We start from the raw sequence: 16,507 nt of genomic DNA on the forward strand, positions 1-16,507 counted from the left end.
GCTTGTGCCGTTCAAGCAATTAAAACGCCGCCAGCACGCGATGAATGCCATAAACATTTGACGCGCAATCAGCAGCAGCAGCAGCAGCAGCAAGAGCAGTTGCAGCAGCCGCAGCAGCAGTTGCAACTCCTTCGGCCTTTCAGCAATTACAGCAGCACAAATTCAAAGACGCTCCACGATGATATTGCCATCGTGATGATCATCTGGCTGTGATGAGTGCTACTTTTACTGCACTGGGAAAGCAGTTCAATGATATTTTCTTCAAAAATATATTTTTATTTTAATAGTTTGTCTGTAGGGAAAGATAGATAAAGTAAAACATGATCCTTAAAAAGGTACAAAATCTGAGATAATCTTTGCCGAAAACGAATCACTTATCATCTTTAAGTTAGGTTGCATTAAAATAAACTTTAAAAAGATTTTTAAGATGTGTGATTTTAATTTTTAAATTGATTTTTTATTTTTCAAAAGTAATCTCAATTTTCTTGCCGTGCCAGGGCCAGGAAAACAGATCACGGGCGGACGGACATGGACATTCATTTCGCTTAAGCGCACTAACCGGGTAAACTGGTCGGTGTCTTTGATCCTGGCATTCTATTGTTCCGTTTCAAAGGCCACTATTATGTAAACAATCGGCGGCTTTGATCTTGGCCGCATCAAAGTGTTGCCGCCACGTTTCATCTTTTGCCGCATGCAGCAAATAGCAAGCAGCAAGCGGCAAGCAGCAGCGCCAGCTGATGCGATGCCCCAGCCAGAATGATGATGATGATGATGAGGATGTGGAGGATGACGATGAGGACGGTGAGGAAGTGACTGCCAATGCGTAGTTAAAGCTGCTACATTGCTACCACTGAGCTATATAATTTCGCATAGGCTGATCTGATCACCGGGAGCACCTGGAAAACGAAGCCTTCGGCTCCGACTCCGACTCCGACTTCGAATCCGACTTCGACTCCGAGTCAGCCTCATAACTTTGGGCATAATCTTCAAAGCGCCGACATCGCTTGACATCAATCGAGTCGGCCATTCGGCCGCTCTAATCCCAACAGATGGGCTCCCGGATCGCTGGTCGCCGATAAGCAATTAAAATTTCATTTAATGCACAACTTTATTATCGGTTCGGTTCGGCCCAGTCACGGTCACGTCCTTTGATCCTTTCCCCAGATTCCCCAGGATCTGCCGAGCAACTGTTCCCGTTTTTTCTTTCGTTTTTTTCCCCTTTTTTTGCGAAAAGCAAAGCCGCATCGCACTGTGGGAAATTCAACAGGTGCGTCGAAGATCCAGCAGCAGCAGCAGCATTACTCATCCATCAGCCGACAGAGCGAGCATCTCTAATTTCATCGGCCAGCGATCATAATTGCATTGCTCTCGATTGATGGAGGTCAGTGATGGTGAATGATCACTAAGTGGTTGTATAAGGGTCTGCGGAGTTTTATTTAATTTTTTGATGAATTTTAAAGAATTTCTTAAATATGTTTTAATGTGAAGAAAAGAAGGAGGAGAAGTTAATCCATGTTTTTGGGTTACTTTAAGATTCATTTTTTGTCCGATCTTCGAGAACAAAATATGCATTATCAAGGAGATATATCTTTTATATTTATTTATTACAGATATGAAAATATGAGTTACTTAGTTTGCTTACAAATTTAAATGTTATTTTAACCACTTACAAATAAAGGTTAGGTCTAAGACCAAGCTGAGTTAGTTTCAAGAATCTTAATAGCTAAGCAGATCTTTATTCTCTATATTTTTATGTAAGAAAAATCATCTTTAATTATTAAAAAAGTATTATTTCCTAAATACCCTGCGGCTACAGTCAAATGGCCACCTCTATCTGTCTACCAAAGGCCTCCAGAGATGGCTGAAATGGTTTTTACACTTGGCCAGAGGGGCAACAACTTTCTGGTGGCACTCTCTCGGATCACGGATCGCACGCTCCAATGTTCCACACGCTTGCCGTGTTGTTGTTTTTGTTGCTGCCTCTGCTGCTGCGGTCCACTTGGCGGCAAATTGCTGTTGCATGGCGTTGATGTTGTTGTTGGCCGGCAAACGAAGACGTAGACAAAGTCGGCAAAACAACAAAGCGAAAATCTCTGCATTGGGGCACACGCCATTCCGAACATCAAAGCGTGCCGCCAGCACAGATTTTCTGAGGTTACCATCGCCACTGTTGGGGCAGCAGCAGCAGCAGCAGCAGCAGCAGCAACGCATGCGCAGAACTCTGCTCATTTGTGTTTTGAGGCGCATTGTGCGACGCGCGTGTTAAGTGGACTGTGAATATGAAAGGAAAGTTCCCAAAGGAGCCAAATAAAAACTTGAAAACGCAAAATTGTTAAGACTTTTAGATACCTAATATATAAATTATATTTTGTATAAAAAGGGAAACTCTCTGTATAAAGTAATCATAAATAAAACCTTTAAATTAATCATTTAACTATTATTTACCTTACTGAAAAGAGTTGAATTTGATGAAGTATTGGCTTATTAAGCTATGCAAACTGTTTAAATAATAGAAATTATTTTAAAATTAGAAAACTATAACAAGAAATGTCAACATAAAGATACTTTTTACTTAAGAGTAGCTTTAAATCAAATAATGTTGCATACTTACATGCGTTCGTGTTTCATTCTTTTCAAACTTTTTCAAACTTTACCAAAAATAATCATATCTCGACTACTTTCAAAACATATTTCCAATATTTCATATGCAATAACTTTACATTCTTATTATTATACCAAAAACCAGATTTTTAAGCATATAAATAAGCAGATATTGATAAGGAATTACATGCTTCCTATTAAGGACATCTTCTTCCATTTACAATATACCCTTTCACTGGACAAGTAACGGGTATTAAAATTTCTTGCCGCCAAATAAATGCAAGTCCAGTTCCTGGACCTTCTTCTTCTTCTCCAACTCCTTTTTCCCTACCAGCATCCCCTCCGTTCTTAATCAAGAAACGCATCGGCGGCGTATCACGGTAGCACTTTAAACGTAAATTGCTTTTAACATGGTTATTACAATCTTAACGTTTGTCTGGGCCACGAAGCACTTCAGGCAGCGGCAACCTGTTGTTGTTGACGTTGTTAGTGCCGCCGCTGCTGCTGCTGTTGCTGGATTCAGGCAGCAATAGAATTCCGGCTAAGATCGTTCAGTCGGTTGGTCGGTATGTTTTCTGTCTCTTTGGGATTGGGATTGTGGTATTTGCTACTGCCACTGCCACTGCCACTGCCACTCGAACTGGAAACTTGGAACTGGGTCTGGATTATTCTTTCGGAAGATTCTTGTAATTATGATTGCGCGATTATGATTGGTTTGAATTAGTTGTCGGTGGATTTTGCTTTAATCGAAATTGTTTTCCTCTTATATCCACCGCTCGGTCAGTGTTTCTGTGGCTTTCGTTGCTAATTAGTTGAGCGCACGGCAAGATCAAAAACGGCATAATATTGTACACAGAACAAAAATTTTAAAGTTTAGGTTTTTTTAGTTTAGAAACTAAATTTAAGAGTTAGTTTCTACATGAGTTGAACTTAAGTTAGGAAAAAAACTTTATTTAATATTTTAAGGGAATATTTTCCATTTTTATCAGTTATGGTTAGTTCTTAATTGATAACATGTTGACAATTTAAGACCAATATCTTCTCTCTGTGTACTTTTGTCTGCTGAAATGGGAGAGCCTGAAACTGGCGGCAGGATTAAGTGCGGCGGCGAGCGAGCCTTTTTGGGCGATAATCTTGCATTTTAAATATTTCGCAAGAAGCAACACGCAAATCCGCTGACTTGTCACACCTTCGACCGCAGGTAGGTGGTAGGCAACCAGGGAGGGACTTAAACGTAGCACCTTGTCAGGTGGTGGTGCTGATGGCAATGCCGATCCCGAGATGGTGATCAAAGCAACAGCCGCTGATTAAAGACAAAAAATGAAAACACGACAAACACACACACACACATGGCGAAAAAAGGGGGAATTTGTCGCCTTTTGTGTAGCTGCATGGCAGCGCCGTCAAACGAAAGTATTTAATTTCAGGTAAATTTGTAAGATAAATAATTGTCGCTTACCTGAAAGGAATACAACGACAACGACAACGACAGCGACGACGATGCGCTTCAAAGAACTTCATTGTGTTTTGCATATGTTGGCGGCGTGTGTGTTCGTTCGTTCGTTTCCATGGCACAACTTTGGCCGAAAGGACCTTCAAAAGGTCCGACGATGGTGTAGATTATTGGACAACGATGCCATTGTTGCAATACATTCCCTCTCTAAACCGCCTGCTGTGACCGAATCACAACAGCGGGACACGGACGATCAATAATGCCCCGGGGATCAGCTAGGGAATCACCCAAGAGCCCATATCACTCTTTTAATAATTCACGGATTCGAAATGGAAAACGGTCGAGATTCTCATTTCGAGCGACCTGAAATGTCAAAACACACTCTGCCACACACATCGAACAGCCATCATAACTCCGATTGAATCCTCAAGAATCTCACAGCTGGGGGTGATGATGACGAATCGGAAATGGATATGGAACAGGGTTGCGCCGATACACCGATGCGTCGGCCATAATCAAAAAGCCGAGAAATTTAGGACCACTTACAGTGCAGCACAGTGGGGTGAATACGCTACAAAATGACTAAAAAAAAAACTTTTTATAAATATAAAGAAATTTCGAAATTTTGATTTTATAATGGTTAGATAAAGACGATATCAATGTTTGGATTTAAATCAAAATTGAATATTTTTTTAATATAATTTATTTTTAATAAATTATTTTTTAATTTTTGTATTTTGTACTTATAAAATAAATGGGCAATCTTCTCTCTTAAAAATGACCATGAAAACCATTCTACCCACTGTGCACAGGTCACAGGTCACAGTCCATGGCCCCTTGGCCCATTGGCCCATGCCATTGTCTCCCACTGTGCACTCATCAAATTGTGCCAAGATTTACGAGGCCCTTGATTGAGTTTTCTTATGCTTTGAATACGGCAAACTTCACACAGGACCACCGCACAGCCAAGAGCCAGCCAACGGCCAAAAGACAACTGGGAGATGTGAGCTGTGCGATGGAAGATGTGAGATTTGGGAAAACGGTTTCCTGGTAGTTGGCCATTGTGATGTTCTTGTTGCTCTTTTGGCCACTACCAGAAGTGCTTCTGATCACGATGCCTCACGAACCTTGGACAGAATTTTAGCCGCGCTCTCTTCTTGCTTGTTGTTGTTGTTGTTGTTGTTTATAAGATGACAAATTGCGCTGATATCGCAACATGTTGATTGAGCGCACACGCGGCAACATTGTTAAGATGGGCATGGACTTCGTCTTGGAGTTGGGGTTCGGGGGTTGAGGTTGGTGTTTCCAAACGACTAAGATGGAGGCTGGGGAGTTTGGGTAGATCGTTTTCCAGTTGGGGATCTCAGTGCCCCGGGGCCCCAACGACCAGAGACCAGAGACCAGAGACCAGCGACCATCAACCATCGTCCCGTTCTGTGCGCGTGCGCGTGCTCACTCGTTAAGCTCCATTTCGGGCCAAACTCGGACCTGAAGTTGTATCTCAAGTCCCTGGCTGCAGCATGAAAACCCAGGGAAATAAAGAAATAAATAAAACAAGCAACGGCATAAAACAGAATCCAGCAACAACAAGAAGAACACGGAAAGAAATTAATTTCGGCGAAATTTTATGATCCTTTTCAATCATGAATCTTCTTTGTGTATAATTTTAAAATGAAGTTATAATATTTTTAAGAATTAATAATAATATACTAGGAACAAATTTAATTTCTGTAGAATTTTCCAACATAAATTTATGTCGTTTTTTTAAAAGTTTTTTAAGTACATTAACTCCTAATTGCCCTTTTAAAATAAATAAAAAATTTCATATTACATAAAATTTCTTTCAGTGCATTGAGAGAGGGAGAGCGATCTGGATAGGTGGAGAGGAAAAAAAGCAGAAACACAAAGAAGACTCGAGATGCCGACAAAGTAATAAACCAATTAGGACATCAAAGTGTTCAGCCGACAGCGGCAGAGGCGGCGACAGCGACGCCGGCAGAGAGCAATCGCTGGAGATCACAGAAATTTGCGATGATCCCGACTTTGATTCTAAGCTAGCTAAACGCAACCTACATATGTCGCCCGTTTGCCACGCCCCGCCACAACCCCTCCCAGCCCCTTTCGAACTTCTTTTCTATGACCAAAAACCATTCTCCATTTCCACTTTCATATGCCGAAAAAATCATTCTGTAGTCACAGAGGCAAGCCACTTTGATCTGATCAAAAGGATCAGATTCACGAGTGATCCTTCAGTTCTGCACATTTTTTTTGTTGGATAATTATCATGTCTTTAGGAACCTTTAATCTTAACCGCAATAACTCTTTGTTCTTTGAGTAATACTTAACTTTAAATATTTATATTATTTTAGATTAATTTTGTAAACATTTTTGAAGAGGAATAAAAAAAAAATGTAACTTTTCTGTCATATAATAGTAGAATAATAGATGGAAAGATGGTCCGCTAAAGCTTTATTGGTTTAAGATGGCCGATTTTAAAAAGACTTATCTAAAGAATCCATTTTAAACCATCCTAAATTCCTAAAATATGGCATATAAATTCTTCTTAACTTGCATTAAAAATAAACTCATTTCCATTTAATCTCTGGCATATTTGTACTATCGCCCACTCATATTTTATCACAACTCAGGTGAATTTGCGGAATTTGACGATTTAGCAAGATGGCCCAGTGGAGTCGTCATGCTGGCGCCTGGTCAAAGCGTCTGCCACCCGCACATTATTGGCATTATGCAGATATCTCAATTCGTTATCATTTAAATCATCGGCACATGTGCGCCCACGCCAAACAGGAGCTGATCTCCGGCGGATCTGGCCAAAAGCGGCATTCATTAAGAATTTAAATCGCACATAATTAAGGCTCGATAAATAGCCGACTCGGCTTCAATATGGGGCATATATTATTAGCTGAGACCGATAAAAGGCGGAGACAACAAAAAAGACATATATATATATATCTATATATATATATATAAAAGTGAAGATAACAAACGATAAAGGCAACAACAAACGGCATAATTAAATCATAAGACGTTGAGCACATCATTAAAATCGTTAAAATCGCTACTCGACTTGAAAACTGGCTGCGGAATCTTAAAACAATATAAATAAACATTTATAAAATATATATTTATTTATGAGCATTTTGTGTTTATTAATTCAAATGGGGGTCTGTGTGTCGCCGATTTGATTGGATCATATGGTATATAGATTTGCTTGATTTTTTGGCGGCCCAACAAAAAAACTCCACCCGCGACATCTGCAGAGAATTTGATCGCGGGGATAGATGGGGGAATGTGATGGGAGGAGTGGAATCATCTTGCCACGGCACGTGGTAAACGAGATGCTTCAAAGGCGCCGGCCACGGCCCACCTAAAGCTGGCTTAAAGTCTGGCGGCATCGGCATCGGCATCGGCATCCAACATCCAAGATCCAACATCCAGCGGCGGCATCAATATATAATCAGGCCGCTCAGTCAGCCTGCGGAGGCGATGTCCATAAAACTGGTTGCAAACGCACATAAACCATTTAAGCCGAAAAGAAATCGGCGCGCTGGCAACTCTAACGAGATAAACAACTCCCAGCACTGCGGAGCCACTTTGAATGGTATTTTATTTTCGTTTTTTTTTTTTTTTTTGGATTTTTGTTTTTCTCTCTTATTTTTTTTTTTTTTTGGGTGCTCGTAGTTTGTTTTTGTGTAAGAAATCGATTTGGCTCTTTTCGATATTTCGCCTTTTCGATATTGCTTTTTGAATTTCAAAGAGGCCGGCATTTCATTTCACAAAGTCAAAACAGTTAATTTATATCATGTCGCGACTACTGGTCTTACTGATTTTGCATTTTCGACAGAGCTCCGGCTACCGTCTTTCGAAATTGAAATATGAAAATGAAATCAATTTGGGTCCAGAAACCTGATTAGCGCTACCCCCAGCCCCGCCGATCCGTCCAGCACTGCAGGGCATAGAAGATTGGATACGAGATTGGCGGCGAACGGAATGGATGAGTCTTGGATTTGGAAAATCAAGAGATCGCAAATTAGTCACATTATAAATGTACATACAGATATGTGCGGCCATAAATTTGCGTATATCTCGCTGGCATTCATTTACTGAATGGAGCTCAAATCGAAAATGAAATTTCACACAGAAAAAAATTATGGATAATTTGAGACATTTTTGATAAAAATATTTATGAATTTTCTGTTAAGAAATGGATTTTAGTTTTTGTTTTAAATATGCAAAAGAATATAAATTAAATAATAATAATAATTTTTCTCAATGTGTAAAAGGAAATAATAAAAGTCAAACAAATTACGTATTTACCTCTGTATCTGTGCATCGAGCTGAACTGGACAAGATGCGGGGGACGTCAATACTTGGCCTTGACGCTGTGGTGCGACTGCGTAACTGAGTAGCCGCCACAGGACAGCCAGACCGCTGACACCGTCACCGTCACCATTGCCATCCCATCACCATCAACATCTCCGCCAGCAGGTGCAACAAGTCAAGTCGGCCAGGCTCAAAAGGTGCCGCTGAGCCTGAGCTAATTTCAAATTACACACTTCATTCGCCCGGGGAACTGGGACATTGACTGCGACTGCGATTCGGATTGGGATTGAAAACGGTATCGGTATCGGGACATGGGGTTCAGTAAGCCGCTTTTGAAGCCAACCACAATTGACAAGCGTGCCCCGCACCGCACTATACTATACTATACGCGTATACCATACCTTACTATACTATACCGCTCTGTGATCCTTAAGATCAAAGTCGCCGGCCGCCCGCACGCTTGTTTCGTCCAAAACTCAATCCTCCAGTGGAAAAGGTCCGAGATGTAGTCACTTGCCTAACGGTCGATCGATGGGCTCGTAATGTGCGTGCAAGATGGATTTTCGGGCACCGTGGGTGTGGCTTATTTTAAAGCAATTAGGCCCATAGTGAAGCGTGTCTTCGTCTCTGATGTACGAGGACACTTTTGACTATTGTCCGGGCGAGCCTTTCATCTCCACCGCTAACAGATCATTTGATCGGGGCATTTTCAGTCATTAAATTGATTAGTTGCAGCATCGGGGGGATGCTTGGTAAATTACTCAAATCTGTGATTGATACTTCACGGTGGCAATTATACATGCTGTTAGGCAGCAAGGATTTGTTATAAAAAGTGAATAGTTTATGTCACTCTATTTGATGGCTTATATAGTACACATTATTGAGTCCCATAGCCTCATTATCTGCAAGTAAATTTCATTATTATGTTGTTTGTAAAATCAATTGTTGATCGTGTTAGAGTAAATTCAAACAATATTTGAATTTACAAGTTTCCAACCGAGAAGTATAGAATAAAATGACGTAGTTTTATAAATGATAACAGTAAGCAAATATTTTCACCACAGACACTGTTACATTAACACAATTACAGTAAAATTGTTAGCGGTTCCATATTTCTAACGTTGTCTTTAAGGTAACAGCTGTTAAAAAACGATCCTGTCATCTAAGACAACAACCTTTATGCTTAGTACATCATTTAGTATGCAACAAGTAGCCATCAATGTCTAATGACCAGCCGAAAACTCTTTAAGTCAACAAAATTATTAAAAAAAAATTATAAGGCCATACACTGTTAGTGACATTACCACCAATTACTAAATCGTTAATTTTAAATTTAAAATACGTCGACATAACTTTCCACTGTGCGGATAGAGTGACCAGAGTTTAGCAAGTAATTTAGTTCCTCACGGTCTTACAGCCAAGCTATCGAATGGGATCTATCGTTTGTGTAACCACGGTCTTACTGCTTAGTGGTTGTAAAAATTCCGTGACTGTGTTTCGGTGTATCTTCGATTTTAAACGCGAATTACCCAACGAAATATTGCAAAATACCGTGGAAAACAGTGTGCACCCGCCCAACGACCTTGCGTAGTGGCAAAATGTCTTGTGCGGCCACTCTCTCGTCAGCCAAGGACTCGACAAATGCGGCGAATGCAAGTGCAAATGCCAATGGAGCACCAACAAACAGCAATACCAACACTAACACACAGTCTACGGCTGTGGGTGTGGTAGTGAGCAGTGCAACGGGTGGTGGGGGTGGTGGTGCTCCTATTCCCGGTGGCAACACCTCATCTGCCAATACCTCCGCCTCAGGGGGCACGGCAACGGGAGGTGGAGGCAATTCAGCAGCAGCCCTCGTGCGAAGATTCTCAATGGAAGGCGTGGGTGCAAGGGTGATCCGCGGACCGGACTGGAAGTGGAACAAACAGGTGAGGGGGTCAAGTCTTCTGGTTCTGGTTAGAGTGAAAAAAAACTCTCCCCGTTCTCAATTGACCGATCAATTGCCTTAATTGCAAACCGCGAAACAAGAATCTTGATGCCTCGCCAAACTAGTCAAGTTTCTCTTTTCACATTTTCACCAGAATTCTTGGTGGACTCAATCTGATCCTAGAAAGTGTGTAAACAGTCCTACTTGGATACACTGAAACAAAATACTCTTAATTGATATATTACAAATATTTACAAATGTTTAGACTAAAAAGTATAATTACTATTATCTTAGTTTGGTTCAAATAAAAGCGTTACAAATTTGTTGTCTAATAACAGTTACGAAATATAATTTCTTTATGACTCATAAACTCTCATGCAAGATTTGAAAGTGTGTTTGCTTAAATCGTGCAAAACTATTTGGAAGTAGATAAAACACTTAATCAAGATGAAGTTTTTTCCGCAAATAAAAGTGTTGACTTAATTGGTTTAGGGGCACCATCATTTATAAGTGAATCACAATTTGAAATTTAATATTCAGTCCATAAAATTAGAAGTATTCATTGACGTGATATGACTAATCATAATGCAGATAGTTTATAAAATGGCGTTGTCAAAGTCAGTAGTCAAAAGAAATAAGCATACTTGAAAGAAGTCTAACATTATTAATTAACATCATACATAAGTAATGATGCTCCTACCGATCTAGCAAATAGTAAAAATCAAATATCGCCTACTTAGTATGTAAAAGCTAGGGTATGTAAACTTTCGTTCCCTTAAGCTTTATTACATTCTTACGACTTGCTGATCCCTTTGAGAGATAGCCAAGCGACTTTTTATTGATTGCCTACCTTAACGCTTAGTTAGTTGCTATTATGCACTTCGGTTATAACTTTCGCGTCTTAATCAGTGTGGGTTTTAGCTTACTTACGCAATGAATAATCGGAAGATTTATTGAGACACTAATGGATTATTATCTCCTTTTGATTTTCAACAGGATGGCGGCGAAGGACACGTGGGCACCGTTCGCAATTTCGAATCCGCCGAGGAAGTGGTGGTAGTCTGGGACAATGGCACTGCTGCTAACTATCGCTGCGCCGGAGCCTATGATCTTCGCATCCTGGACAGCGCTCCCACTGGCGTAAAGCACGAAGGCACCATGTGCGATACATGTCGCCAGCAACCGATCTTTGGAATCCGCTGGAAATGTGCCGAGTGCATCAACTACGATTTGTGCTCCATCTGCTACCACGGTGATAAGCATCACCTGAGACATCGTTTCTATAGAATCACCACACCAGGAGGAGAGCGGACTATGCTGGAACCGCGACGAAAATCCAAGAAAGTGCTGGCTAGAGGTATCTTTCCTGGAGCCCGTGTGGTGCGTGGCGTGGATTGGCAGTGGGAGGATCAAGACGGAGGAGTTGGCCGACGTGGCAAGGTCAACGAAATCCAGGATTGGTCCTCGGCCTCACCAAGATCCGCCGCCTATGTAATCTGGGACAATGGCTCCAAGAATCTGTACCGCGTGGGCTTCGAGGGAATGGCAGATCTCAAGGTCGTAAACGATGCCAAGGGCAGTAATGTTTACAGGGATCACCTGCCCCTTCTAGGCGAAAATGGACCCGGAAAGGGACCGCATGGCTTCCAAATCGGCGATAAGGTTACAGTGGACCTTGATCTCGAAATCGTCCAATCTCTTCAGCATGGACATGGCGGCTGGACCGATGGCATGTTCGAGTGCCTAAGCAACGCTGGAATGGTCGTGGGCATTGATGAGGATCACGACATTGTGGTTGCCTACAATTCCGGCAACCGCTGGACCTTCAATCCAGCAGTCCTCACTAAAGTATCCTCGCCAACCACAGCTCCTCCGGAGTTCCAAGTGGGCGACATCGTGAAAATCTGTTCGGATGTGGAAAGCATCAAGATTCTTCAGCGTGGGCACGGCGAGTGGGCCGATGCCATGCAGTTGACTCTGGGCAAGATTGGTCGCGTGCAGCAGGTCTACCACGATAATGATCTTAAGGTGGAAGTGGGCAACACGTCATGGACCTACAATCCGTTGGCCGTTTGTAAGGTGGCCTCTTCCACTGCTTCCGATGGGAGCTGTGCTCCGGTTATCCCGAGTGGTGAACGTCTATCGGCCATTCTCAAGAAGCTGTTCGAACCAAATGTCTCTGGCGATGCCACTGAGGAGTTCGTAAAGGCAGCAGCCAATGGATTTGCTGTGAGTACAAGATGGAAATAATGTATTCTATTGAAATTTAACAAAACATTTCATTCGTCGTTTTCAGGCTCGTTGCGAGGAATATCTAGCCGGTGCAGCTCAACCTTCAACTTCCAGTGCCTCGCCTAGTTCCGGGCCGGATGTGAATGTGAATGGTGTGTTTGCCGGACATACGGCCTTGCAAGCAGCCAGCCAGAATGGGCACATCGAGGTCATACAGGTGCTACTGCGCCACGCCGTCGACGTCGAGATTGAGGACAAGGACGGAGATCGCGCGGTTCACCATGCCGCCTTTGGTGATGAAGCAGCTGTAATCGAGATTTTGGCCAAAGCTGGGGCGGATCTGAATGCGCGGAATAAGCGAAGACAAACGTCTCTCCATATTGCCGTCAATAAGGGTCATTTGAATGTTGTGAAGACACTACTTACACTCGGTTGCCATCCTAGCTTGCAGGACTCCGAGGGCGATACACCTCTTCACGATGCCATATCAAAGGAGCACGACGAGATGCTCTCCCTGTTGCTGGACTTCGGGGCTGACATCACGCTAAACAACAATAACGGATTCAATGCCTTGCATCATGCAGCGCTTAAGGGTAATCCCAGCGCAATGAAGATTCTGCTGACCAAGACAAACCGTCCTTGGATCGTCGAAGAAAAGAAGGATGATGGCTATACCGCCCTGCACCTGGCGGCACTGAACAATCACGTTGAGATTGCCGAATTACTCGTTCATATGGGTAAAGCAAATATGGACCGTCAGAATGTGAATCTCCAGACGGCTCTGCATCTCGCAGTGGAGCGTCAGCATGTACAGATTGTGAAACTGCTAGTGCAGGATGGAGCAGATCTTAACATACCCGACAAGGACGGGGATACGCCGCTGCATGAAGCACTCCGGCATCACACTCTTTCGCAGTTAAAGCAATTGCAGGATGTGGAGGGCTTTGGTAAGCTATTGATGGGCCTAAGGAATGCCAATAACAAGAAGGCTTCTGCTTCAATTGCTTGCTTCTTGGCTGCCAATGGTGCTGATTTGACCTTGAAGAATCGAAAGCAGCAGACCCCATTGGACTTGTGTCCAGATCCTAATCTGTGCAAGACCCTGGTAAAGTGCTATAATGAAAGGAAAACCGACGATTCTGAATTACCCGGAAATGTGGCTGGCACAAGCTCAAATGCCAGGGCAAGAGCCGCCAGTGGTGGTCTCAATCAATCTTCCTCAGCCAGCTTGCCGCTGGCCAGTATGGCTGCCTCATCTACCTTCCCCGCCGCATCATCTTCCATATTTGCCCTTAATGGTATCTCCAACGAAATGAGCCAGTCCCTACACGAGGATCCCCCGAAATCGACCGCCAGCCTGGACGAGTGTCTGGTTTGTTCGGATGCCAAGCGAGACACGGTATTTAAGCCATGTGGCCATGTCAGTTGTTGCGAGACCTGTGCTCCAAGGGTGAAGAAGTGCCTCATCTGCCGGGAAACCGTATCGTCACGCGAAAAGATCGACGAGTGCCTCGTGTGTTCGGATCGGAGGGCAGCTGTTTTTTTCCGCCCCTGTGGCCATATGGTTGCGTGTGAGCACTGCAGTGCTTTGATGAAGAAGTGCGTCCTATGCCGTACACAGATCGATGAAATCTTGTCATTTAGTCTCTGCTGCGGTGGAATTGGACGACCAGAGAAGGTATCTGCGGTAGCCGGAGGAGTGACTAGCGTGGGATTGCCACTACCCGATGAACGATACATGGAGGCAGCTGCAGCGGCAGCCTGTGCCAATGCCTCTGGCCATAGCGTAGCCATGAACAACACTGTAGTAACTCCGGTGGCTGGCAGCAGCAATCAATTGAATAGCCAAAACAATCTCTTGGCCGCTGCAGCAGCCTCTTCGAATGTCTCGAATTTAGCAGCAGCTGGGAGCGTAATGGTAGCTCCATCCAATGTCAACAACTTCCAGATGGACGATGTACAGAAATTGAAGCAGCAGTTGCAGGACATCAAGGAGCAAGTGAGTTACTCCTTTCTTATTTGTTGAAACTTTGATTTTATATCTACATTATAATTTCAGACTATGTGCCCCGTATGCTTCGATCGCATCAAGAATATGGTCTTCCTATGTGGCCATGGCACGTGCCAGATGTGCGGTGACCAGATCGAGGGATGCCCCATCTGCCGCAAGACGGTGGAGAAACGCATCCTGCTCTTCTGAAGTCCTTTTCCGGCACACACATTCCGCGCACAGCCTGCACAGCCTTCGAAGTATTAGGATATTTAAAATACTCACATTCTTATACACACACATACATATATCTACACAATATCATATATATAACTATATATCGATGGTCTTATAAAGCAAAAATATATTTTTAACAAATATTCAAACAAAGACACTAAGCGGAAATACTTTTGCCCGGCTCCTTGCTAATCAGATCCTTGAGTATATCCTTTTTGGCCTGGAAATAATCACGGAACCACAGGATGTGATCCTTTTTCTCCTGGGCGGTCAAATAGGGATTCTTAGATAGACCGACGCAGACGAGCTCCATAAAATGACGGATTGGACCTTTGCTGGGGCACCACTCTTCCAGATGCTGTTCAAGAAAAATATGCTCCGAGAAGTCCACATTCACCTCGTCCACCCAATCCTGCTCGTTGTTAATAGGAAAGCGCCACACCTTACTCTGATCGGTCCACAGGACCATCTGTTCAAAGTAGTTTGCCGGTGGGTGGGCGGCATGAAGACTCAACTCCCGCTCGCTAAGTTGCGACCAGGTGGATAGAATGTCGGTGGAAACAGGAATCTGGGTATCTTTGAAGATGCCTAGGGGTTCTCCGCCGTACAAATTGACACTACCCGTAAAGGATTCAGCCTCCCTTTTGACCTGCCTCTGGGGTCGCTGATAAATGCCCTCTCTGTTCTGTGACTTGAACCTGGAAGCCAACGAGCGACGCACATACTCGCCGCGAGTCTGATCAGTCTGCTGCGGCTGCTGTCGACGATCAATCTTCATACCCACAATTAGATCGCTGTTAGAGGAAACCATAATTTCAATTAGATTATTTTCAAGTTTATCTTGGTCTTTGATAGATCAATTTTTTTTACCTCAGATTGAGTTCCTTATCCCCAGCAGGAGGTGATGAAGTATCTACCGTCTGATTTTCACCAGTCGCAGCTGGTGCTGATTCGCTGCCATGACCGAGGAGTTTTGCCAAAAGCTCCGATTCCGTTTGTTTCTTGTCGCTCTCGCTGGTGCCCAGCATGCTGGCAATGTTTTTGGCTGCGGTCAGAACATTCTTCGAGGCCGCCTCCTGTTTTTGGGCCTCCCTGCGCTTCCGGTTGGCATCGCCAGGACGAGGGAAATCGGGTTTCGGTAGCTGATCTGTAGCCTGCATAGTGCCAAGTAGCCGATTCAGTCGCTGTGCCGCCGTCTCCACGGGTTGGTCCTTTTTCTCCGCGGGCTTATCCTTCTTTTTTGTTGGCTTTTCATCGTCCGAAGAGGAATATCCATCGTCGTTTTTGGACTGCGAGGATGAGTAGTTGACCAATCCCACGTTTTTGTAGGCTGCCGGCAGCAGGGACCTAAAAGGAAAAAGCCATATGAGGGATTAATAGTGTTTCTAATTAATTAATTAGTAGCCTACCGTAAGCCCAGTCTCTGGGAGCTGCGTAGAGCCAACATTATATCCAATTTCTTTGATCAATTAAACTAGAAATAAAAACTTAAAGAAATCGCTCGCGTAACAACAATCCGGCAGAGTGTTGCCAGACTCCTGCAACTTATTTAGACGGCGCTATGGCTATTTTATAGCTAAATTTAAGTTGGGTTTGGGTTTAGCTAAATATAGCAGAGAATAAGAACTAAATCTTTGTATAAGAACTGAGAACTTTAAAATCCAAGATGCATCCTTTATATAAAGCCAAGCCAACTCCAAAGTAATAAAATACAAAAAAAATT

The 16,507-nt window shown here is 43.2% G+C and overlaps 2 protein-coding genes across 2 annotated transcripts; one reads left to right on the forward strand and one right to left on the reverse strand.

Annotated features, from left to right (window-relative positions):
* Nucleotides 1-9,835: 9,835 nt before the first annotated feature.
* LOC108117350 (E3 ubiquitin-protein ligase mind-bomb) lies at nt 9,836-14,779 on the forward strand. The gene is made up of 4 exons (XM_017229725.2): nt 9,836-10,326; nt 11,322-12,554; nt 12,622-14,556; nt 14,617-14,779. Exons 1-4 carry the CDS (start codon nt 9,997-9,999, stop codon nt 14,755-14,757), a joined length of 3,639 nt encoding a protein of 1,212 aa, XP_017085214.1. The 5' UTR covers nt 9,836-9,996; the 3' UTR covers nt 14,758-14,779.
* Nucleotides 14,780-14,887: 108 nt separating this feature from the next.
* LOC108117352 (28S ribosomal protein S31, mitochondrial) lies at nt 14,888-16,336 on the reverse strand. Its single transcript, XM_017229727.2, has 3 exons — nt 16,194-16,336; nt 15,655-16,131; nt 14,888-15,578 (listed from the first exon to the last, which is right to left on the reverse strand). Exons 1-3 carry the CDS (start codon nt 16,229-16,231, stop codon nt 14,942-14,944), a joined length of 1,152 nt encoding a protein of 383 aa, XP_017085216.1. The 5' UTR covers nt 16,232-16,336; the 3' UTR covers nt 14,888-14,941.
* Nucleotides 16,337-16,507: the final 171 nt, after the last annotated feature.

Source organism: Drosophila eugracilis, unplaced genomic scaffold, assembly GCF_018153835.1.
Source record: "Drosophila eugracilis isolate 14026-0451.02 unplaced genomic scaffold, ASM1815383v1 contig_1825, whole genome shotgun sequence".
Taxonomy (NCBI): domain Eukaryota; kingdom Metazoa; phylum Arthropoda; class Insecta; order Diptera; family Drosophilidae; genus Drosophila; species Drosophila eugracilis.